Source organism: Thalia democratica, chromosome 1 (genome assembly GCF_965202585.1).
Source record: "Thalia democratica chromosome 1, ktThaDemo2.hap1.1, whole genome shotgun sequence".
Taxonomy (NCBI): domain Eukaryota; kingdom Metazoa; phylum Chordata; class Thaliacea; order Salpida; family Salpidae; genus Thalia; species Thalia democratica.
Genome location: NC_139165.1, coordinates 15,971,602 through 15,981,382, shown reverse-complemented (window position 1 = coordinate 15,981,382; position 9,781 = coordinate 15,971,602). Strand labels below are relative to the sequence as shown.

At 24.6% G+C, this 9,781-nt stretch overlaps 1 protein-coding gene across 2 annotated transcripts; it reads left to right on the top strand.

The window, feature by feature from the left end:
• The first annotated feature begins 935 nt into the window (after positions 1-935).
• Positions 936-9,500, top strand: LOC145832737 (6-phosphogluconolactonase-like). Of its 2 annotated transcripts, XM_082940066.1 has the most exons (7): positions 936-1,182; positions 4,908-5,053; positions 5,966-6,089; positions 6,280-6,368; positions 6,762-6,902; positions 6,975-7,115; positions 8,941-9,500. In XM_082940066.1, exons 1-7 carry the CDS (start codon positions 1,074-1,076, stop codon positions 9,046-9,048), a joined length of 858 nt encoding a protein of 285 aa, XP_082796192.1. In that variant the 5' UTR covers positions 936-1,073; the 3' UTR covers positions 9,049-9,500. The 2 variants fall into 2 exon arrangements, with proteins under 2 accessions (XP_082796192.1, XP_082796199.1); XM_082940073.1 differs by lacking the exon at positions 6,975-7,115.
• Positions 9,501-9,781: the final 281 nt, after the last annotated feature.

The window sequence follows — 9,781 nt, the reverse complement described above, 5'->3', positions numbered from 1 at the left end:
TAGTATAAAAATAGTTATTTTTAGTATAAAAATCAAGATTAATATTAGATCTCTCTAACCTACATTTTAAATTTTATCAACTAAACAAAGTTTTAAAACAATTGCCAAAAGTTTTTGGAGGAAAGCATTGAGTTCTACCGATGTTTTTGCCTTTTTAGTTTAGGCCATATGTAAGATATAAAGCTTTTCAACTTTGTTCTTTTAATTTAAAAAGTAGTAAAAATCAAATTGTACTATATTTATTGAAAAGAGATTAAAAATGTATTTTACTCCTTACTGTTCTAATACTCATAAACCTTTTCTACAATATTAAGACCATAGGGGGGGTAGGCCATGTTTTTTACAAGTTGATCTTATTTTATAGAGTTTTTACTAAGCTTCAAGTTGCTTTTTACCGTTTTTAAAAATTCGAATTAGTTTTTGAGATATGACCGGCCAAAGTCGGGCCGCATAACAGGTTCCTTATGGGGAAGGAAAAACTAAAACGGCAAAAAAAGACTAATGCATTCAAAATCTATCTCCTCCTTCATTTTTTAAGCAATCTTCTTCAAACTTTCACAGTCTATTCTTTATACAATAACAAAAAAACGTTATTTGTAACTTTAAAAAATTTCAAGTAAAAATACCTTTTTTTTGAAAAAAAAAAAATTTTTTTGATAAAAAATCACTTTTTTTTTTAATTTTTGTCATAAAATGTTTATTTTTTAAAATTATTAAAATTCACAAATAACGTTTTTTTCTCATAATGTAAGGAACATTTCCTGAAAATTTGAAGAAGATTGCTTGAAAAATGAAGGAGAAGATAGATTTTAAAGCCCGTTTTTATAAAATCGAGAAAAACGGCTTTAAAGTTTTGGTAAACTTTATTTTTTTATATAAATATTTTTATATAACCGGTCATAAAAAAAAGTTACTTAATATTTTTAAAATCTAAAAAAAGCATCTGAAAGATTATGAAATTTACTATAATATAAGTCTATATGTTATTTTTGGTCAAAAAATGGCTTCTACCCCCCCTATGGCCTTAACTTCCAATGATTGTTACTTGGATAGATTATTATAACAAATAAAATATGAAAGTAGAAGTAAAATCCACTCCTGAAGAAATTGTTGAATATCTCTGTAAACATGTCAATGAAATTGCGGACAAGGCAATCAAAGAAAGAGGCATCTTTACAATAGGTTGGTTTAAAGTTTGATAAAATTATTAGACTGAATAAAAACTTATAATTAATTATCTATAATAACCATTATGTTTTAAAATTAATTTCGCCAAATTAAGGCCATGGAGAATTTTGACATGTTGATCTTGCTTTAAAATCTTAAAATTAGCTAGCAGTTTCTTTTTACCGCTTTGTAAAGTTTAAATCAGTTTCTGACATATGAGGGTACAAAGTCAAAAATTTCAATAGGTTTCTTTTAAAAGGACCAAAGTAAAAAGACATAAAAGAATATTTCAATCAAATCTATTTTCTCCTACAGTTTTAAAGAAATCTTTTTGAAACTATCTCAGTTTAGTCATAAAGATAATAAATGTTTCTTTACAAGGTTTTTTTCATATTAAGAGTAAAATTTTTTTTAAACCTTAACAGTAACGGTGTTTTTTATTTTGGTTATAAAATTCTGAAATATTAATTTGTTTCTATTTTTATAATTTTTCTATTAAAACAATGATAATTTGCTAAAATTTTTGGTTATTGACCAAAAATGGAGAAGAGAATAGATTTTTATTAAATTTTTAAAAATTCTGAGAAAATTTGCAATGAAATCATTTCTTCCATACATTTGTATTGGAAAAATTTTACACAACTATACCTCAAAAGTTAATTTATATTTTTTTATGTGAAAATTATCTTATACTGTATAATTATAGCTTGTTTAAAAGAACTAATGTTATTTAAAAAACATTCAACCCCTTTATAAGCATTATCAATACTTTTAAAAAACTTTTTTTACATTTAAAAATTTTTGAATGTTAACTTTGATTTGTTATTTAATTAACTAAAAATCTCAGTTGTTAACTGCTAATTTCTATATAAAAGTTTTAAATGAGTACATTTTTAAGAAAAGCTTAGAATGTAATCATAATGGTTTTCTCCTGATACTTTGTTCATTTAATGTTTGCTAGCTTTTAAGCCTAGTTTAAGGGCATAGGGGGGGGTAAACAGCCTTTTTTGGTTTTTGATTTTGTTTTGTATAGCGTTTACAAAATTCTTTTATTAGCTACAAAATGCTTTTTAAAGATTTAAGAAATTCAAAATAAATTTTGAGATATAGCTGGTCAAAGTTGGAGGCAACAATAGGTTCCTTATTTGAGGCGCAAACTAAAACAGCAAAAACAGACTACTTTACTAAAAATCTATCTTCTCCTACGTTTTTTGAGATAACTACCTCAAATTTTCAAGAAATGTTCCTCGATATATTTAGAAAATTCTGTCAGATTTTTTTTTTAATTAAAAAAATAAAAATTTAATATAAAAAATAAACAAAAAAACAGTTTTTTTTTGTTTTTTTGTTATAAAAGTTTTATTTTTTAATTTTTTTAAATTCTGTTTCAACAGAATTTTTTAAATATTGCAAGGAACATTTTCTGAAAATTTGAAGTAGTTATACCAAAAAGCAATGGAGAAGATAGATTTTTAGTGATTTCTAGTTATTTGCCGTTTTAGTTTGCGCCTCCCATAAGGATCCTACTGTTACCTCCGACTTTGACTGGCTATATCTCAAAAATTATATTGAACTTTTAAATCTGTAGAAAGCATCTTGTAGCTTAGTAAAAACTCTATAAAATAAGATCAACACCAAAAAAGGGTGTTTACCCCCCCCCCCTATGCCCTTAAAAAATTTAATTTCAAGTTTATTAAAAAAATTAAAATGGTTTTTTTAAATTATATTAAAATAATAGATAAGAAAAGCATATATTAAAAACTGCTTGTTTTTTTAATTTTTCAAGCTTAGTAACAAAAAATTATATACATTTTTCAAAAAATTTGTATGTTTATATATTTTATATAATACTAACTGATCAAATATTTAGATTTGTAAATACAAATTTGATTCACACAAACATACTGCAAAAATTTGTTACTTCTTATATTTGTTTTTAATGCAGTACCAAAAAATTAAAATAACTCAAAAACTTTTTTACCAAAATAAAACTTGCCATAATCCCTATTTACTGTAATTTTTATAAGAACGGGTCAAATATTCACAAAGGGACACTTTTGCACAAAAAATCACTTTTGTAAAAAAGGTAATTTTTGCACCAGAGTAAAAAAGCATTATAGAAAACAAAAGAAGAAATAAAATGTTACTGACAAAGGGTAAGCATTAGGGGTTAACAGTGATAGTAAAAAATAATGATAAAAGAAATAACCAATAAGAATTATTATTAAAAAAAATAAAAATAAATAAAATAAATTATTAAAAAAAAAAAGAAAAAGTTATTGACCAAGGGTAGGGGTATTAGGGGTAACAGTGATTGTAAAAATAAAAAATAATAAATAGCTTATAGAAATTACTAATAACAATAAAAAATAAACAAATTATAACAAAATTAATTGAAAGAAAAAACCAAATAAGAAAAAAAAGTTATTGACCAAGGGTAAGAGTTAGGGGTAACAGTAATAGTAAAAATTAAAAAAAAAGATTAAGAAAAGGTTAAAATTTAACAAAAAAAAAGCCGTGCAAAAGTGACTTCTTTTGCAAAAGCGTCTTAGTACAATAGTGTCCCTTTGTGCATATTTGACCCTTTGTGCAAAAATATCTCTTCGTGAACATTTGAATCCTACCCAATTTTTATATTACTTATTATAGAAAGTTCTGTTCTGGTAGCACTACTTAAAAATTTAGGCCAATTTTAATTTTTTTAAAACATGTTAGACCTTCCTTATGACCATACTTGTTTTATAAGTGCAGGGTAATAGCACTTATGTCAAAGAATGCTATTTTAAAAATTACTTTTTTTAAAGTATCATTAAAATTTCCCACTGGTATCAGTATTATCCAGACACGTTCAAAATCCATCCAATGTCAAATTCGAGAGCCACTTACCGATTGAGGGTGAGGGTTAGGGGTAACAGTGATAAGGAAAAATATGTTAAAAATAATTTAAAAAATTTGAAATATATAAAAAATAAATAAAGAAAGTAAAAAAAAATTGGTTGGATTTTGATAGTAACCAGTAATATCAATTGTAACTGTTAAATTTTACTTTTTATTAGTTTAAGATTTGTTTACCAACATAAAATATATCAACTTTGTGTTTATATCAGAATTTAATTTGTAAATTTAACTTAAATAATTTGAATCATAGAATTTTCACTTAGGTGTTTCTGGTGGCTGCAAGTTTTTTAAAAACAGGGTTGCCACTTTACCTGGAAAAACTTGGAATTTGACAGTTTAGGCAAAAAAAACTGGAAAAATCTTGAATTTAACACTTTTCACATGTTCAGTAATAAAATTTAGATTTGACTTAAAAAATCTATCATATAAAAAAAATATTTAAATTAGCTTTACATTATCTTTTCAATGTTTTTATACTTTAAAACACAGTTTCTTACCTTTTGCTCAACTCTTAATTAAAAATAGACCTAAAATGTGTACAAACTTGGAAGAAATTTGAAATACCTTGAAAAAATTTGGAAAAAAGCAAGTGGCAACCCTGTAAAAATCAATTCAAGTTAAAGAAATAATATTTACAAACAGTTTAAATTTGTTATCCACAATATAACTTTCCATAGTTATAAGTTTTTAAAAAAGCATAATTATTTTTTAGTTTTAAACAAGATTTTCTTACACATGTGGTAGCATAATAAACTACCAGCACCTAATATCATAAAAATAATAAAAAACTTTTTGTTTATTTTTATTTCCCTAAACTCAAGATACATTTTAATACTTTTTAGGTGTGTCTGGTGGCAGCATAATCAAATACTTGGCCCAGGTTTTTGAGAGATCACCTTCTATAAACTGGTTGAAGTGGGCCGTGTTCTTCTGTGATGAGAGACTTGTGGAATATGAAGCTGAGGACAGCACGTATGGGCAGTTTAAGGTTTTAAATACCTTTTTTTTTTAAGAATACAATACTCATTCTCATGTATGTTTATGACTGTTTAACTTAGTATAACTTGAGTTTTACTCTAAACTTATTCCCTTTTAAATTGATTAAATTTTGTTAAATAATGTTAAGGGAATGGAGGAGGGGATTGAATACCTTAGTTTTTTTAAAATGCAAAACTACTCAATTTCATTTATGAATATGAATTGTATGTTACTCTAAACTTTTTCACTTTTAAATAAAATAAATTTTGTTAAATTATGTTAAGGGCATGGGAGAAGAGGTTAAATGAGTTATTTTTAAATTTTGTCTTATTTTGTTGAGTTTTAACTAAGCTCTACAACAAAGTTTTCAAAAGTGGGCGATATTTCTCCTCTTGGGGGCGATTTTAGTGGATTGTGGGATTAGTAAAGGGGCGACAGGGGTGAGGGGAAACGACTTTAAAATTTTGAAACCTACACAAGATATTCTTAAGTTGCAAATGAAGAGCAAAAAAAAGGTCTGAGTGTTTTAAATGGTAGCTTTTTGAAAAGTTTTTTTTTTAAAGGGGTAATTGAAAAAAAAAAGTTTGAGAAACCCTGCTCTACAAATTGAATTTTATAAATTTTTCAAATTCAAAATATTTTTCGAGATATAGCTGGTCAAAGACTACATTAAGTTCCATATAAGAAGCGTAAACTAAAATAGTAAATAATTAGAAATCATTAAAAATCTATTTGCTCCTACGTGATTTGAGATAATTACCTCAAACCTCTAGCAAATGATACTTGCAATATTTAGAAAATTTTATAATAAAAAAATTAGGAAAAAACAAATTTTTTAGACATAACTTTTTTTCAAAATTTTATTTTGAACTTTGTGACTTATGTATTAATTACAAACAGTTTAATTTAAACTAATTAACAGAGACAAGCAATTGACAAGTTGAAGATACCGAAATCATCTTGGTTTCCAATTGATGTAAAAAGAATCAATGATCCAGTTTCTTGTGCAGAAGACTATCAAAAGCAATTAGCTGTTATCTTTGAACGTAAGTTAAATATTTAAAATGTTTGGTTTTGATGGATTTTTTCAAGTAAAATGTGTATCATATGACAAATGTACTGTTTTATTTTGATGTTTGTTAGTTACTTAAAATTTTTAGGTAAATTACTAACATTTGACTTACTACTATTTTAAATGCATAACATTTTAAGTATAAATTACTTAATATTTTTTAGGCAAACTGCCATCATTTGACCTCTTACTTCTTGGAATGGGACCTGATGGACACACTTGTTCGCTGTTTCCCAATCATGCTCTTTTGAAGGTATATTATTATAAATATTAAAATAGTTGTATTTGTTATGTTATTTGTTTTGATGGACACACTTGTTCTCTGTTTCCTAATCATGCTTTGTTAAAGGTTTGTTTATTTAAAGTTTAATAAATAAGATAAGTTGTTTAGTTATTTAAAGTAACATAATTATTATTTCGAAATCATGCATTGTTGAAGGTTTGTAAAATTGTTCTTAAAATTATCTACAAATAACATCTAGTTTGTAGTAACTTGTTAACCACAGTTATATATATTTTTTTTGTTTTCAAAAAGTTTTATTTTAAGACCACAAAATGTATGTTTTTTCACTAAAATCTTTTGTGGCTAGTAATTAGCTGTTTACTAATGTATGTATGTATGTATGTATCAACCAATAATTACTAGGAAGAAACAAAATGGGTAGCAGACATCCAAGATTCGCCGAAACCTCCCCCACGCAGAGTTACATTGACACTACCAGTAGTTAACAATGCGAGAAATATCCTGTTTGTATGTACAGGAGCATCAAAAGCTGATAAGTTACATGTTGGTTTATTTATTAATTTATTTAATTACCAGTAGTTAACAATGCGAGAAATATTTTGTTTGTATGTACAGGTGCTTCAAAAGCTGATAAGTTACATGTTGGTTTGTTTTATTAATTTATTACAATATATTCTGTATACATTACCAGTAGTTAACAATGTAAGAAATATCCTGTTTGTATGTACAGGAGCATCAAAAGCTGATAAGTTACATGTTAGTTTGTTTTTTAATTTATTCAATTACCAGTAGTTAACAATGCAAGAAATATTTTGTTTGTATGTACAGGTGCATCAAAAGCTGATAAGTTACATGTTAGTTTATTTTAACTATTTTATATTTGTTACATTGACATTACCTGTGGTGAATAATTCAAAAAATGTAACATTTCTATGTTCTAGTGCTTCTAAAGCTGATAATTTATGTGTTAGTTTATTTTTATTATTTTTGTTATATTATCATTACCAGTTGCAAGTAGTTTTATGTACTGGGGCATCAAAAACTTGTAAGTTACATGTAAGTAAATTTTATAAATTTATTTTTCATTTGTTACATTAATTGGAGTTAAAAATTCGAAACATGTTTTGTTTTTGTGCATTGGTGCATCTAAAGCTGATAAATTACATTTTATTTTATGTATCTTACTTTTAGTTTATTTAAACAATTTTTTTATATTTATTCAATGTTTTTGTATTGATTTTTTGATAATAACTATTACCAACAAATTAGGTTTTTTTTTATTATTAATTTGTTTTATGTAGTTGTTTGATTAAACTTTATTGCTTTACTTAAATGTAAGACAAATAGGTTAAGGTTAATTTCTGTATGAGCTACTTTAATATTAAAAGTTATGATTTTTTTGAATCGTACAAATTTATTTTGCTTAAAGGCTTTAATAGCATTATTGTTTACTAGTTATATATTATGTACAACTGCAATATTTGTAAAAATAATAAATTCAGACAAGTTTTTTATAGAATTATGTATGAATAAAAAAGATCATTAATTTAGTTTTTTTTTCTATAATATAAAGAAAGTTTAACTTATTATTATTCATCAATAAGAATTATGTTTCTCAAATATTGCTTTAAAGTTTTATCTGTTAAATTTAATGTTCAACTAAAAATTTTGAACTTTAAGAGCCTTATTAAAACATGGCTTGCTTGTAATAACAACATGCTTGCCTGACTAGTTTTACCTATAACCTAGCTTTTAGCATGTAAAATTATCATCATTAATTTGCATAATTGTTTGTAAGGAAGTTAAAATTAATTCATGAAGCTTTAGCTTGTTTATTATGATTTTTTTTACCTGTTTTTAGTTTTTAATTCTTCTTAGAAATTTTAATTTAAATTTGCTTTGAGTTGTTTGCTTTAGTTGTAAATGTTTTAAACTTTGTAATTTAAAACTACAAACAAGTAATCTACAACTATTTAGATATAATGAAATACTTGTTACAATTTTTGTTATCTTAGTTAATGGTTTAAACATAAATACCTATTTACTAATAAATATTACTACTGATTTAATATTTGTCTTGTGTATTACTTAATGTTTCTAACGACTGTGTTTTTAAGCAATTGTATATTATTAAAAGTTTATTAAATTCAAATTAATATTTAGTTTTGTAAAGAATATTGTTAGCTGGTTAATTTAAACTTTGTAAATGTTATAAATTATTATTTACATTAAATTATTTACAATATTACATAACAAATTATTAATTAATTCGAAATGAATTCACGTACAAAAGCATCAACTAAGTAGTAATAAATTTGTTTTGAAAAATATTTAATTATTTTTTAAAAAACACAAAACTTCCTATTTTACTTTCCAGTTTCTACATTTAATTTATATCTAGCTTATGCTAGATTAGTTTTAAATAGACATCTCATTTTATTTACTTACAAAGCTTTAAAATTTTCAGTTTATAGATATCTTATTTGATACTTGTACTGTAGTGTATAATCTATAATACAAACTATCAACCATTCTTTATATTATTAAAAAAACAACCAAAATATCAATGTCGTTTTAACAGCAAATCAAGAACAACGCACCAACTTCAGAAGTACCATCATCACTGGTCAATCCAACAAATGGTGAATTGATTTGGTTGGTGGACGAACCAGCTGCGGCTAAATTGTAAAAAAAAAAACACCATTTATAACTACTATGGTTTAATTCTTAACCACTATTTTATGTTTACTAGATTAAGTTTATAAGCTTAAGTTTTTTCGAGTTAAAATTACTATACTTTTTGCTAACTTTTAAATTTCTTAAAAAATACCATTAACAATTAATAGTTTTTCTTTTACTATTTATCTTGATTATTAACACTAGTAGCTTATTTATTCATATAAACTTTATAAGTTAACACAAGTTTTTATAGATAATTTACCATTAATCCTTTTGTTTTATACATTAATCTAGTTAATTGTCTCACAAAAGCGTATTTAGTCAATACCACTTTATTTTATTATGTTTTACACATTCTGATTTGTTTGTTAGAGTTTTAAAATCGTACATTACTGATTTAGTACTTTTTTTAATTTTTCATACTTTACACTAAAAAAATATTTTTCAAATAATATTATGCAAAAATTTTCGACCTTGATTTTATTGCTTTGTATTGTGGTGAAATTACGTCTTACTTTTATTTTTAAATTTGACAAAAATAGAGTTTTATGAAACTTGTTATTTTCAAACTGTGTTTAAATTTAAAGTAATTTTTAAATGATATTTTATAGATTAACTATCTGAAAGTAACATTTTTACTGAAGACGAATAACTGCATAGATTAATTGTCAATAGCATTTTACTACTATTTTCTTTTAGTAGCCTTAGGTGTTTTATACATGTTTACTTGAGTTTCTTTTAAC

Excerpts from the sequence above, each read along its gene's own strand:
- LOC145832737 (XM_082940066.1), top strand. The coding sequence starts at position 1,074 with ATGAAAGTAGAAGTAAAATCCACTCCTGAAGAAATTGTTGAATATCTC. Across the intron at positions 5,054-5,965 it reads GCACGTATGGGCAGTTTAAG|AGACAAGCAATTGACAAGTT; the intron begins GTTTTAAATACC and ends ACTAATTAACAG. Across the intron at positions 6,903-6,974 it reads CAAAAGCTGATAAGTTACAT|GTGCTTCAAAAGCTGATAAG; the intron begins GTTGGTTTATTT and ends TTGTATGTACAG.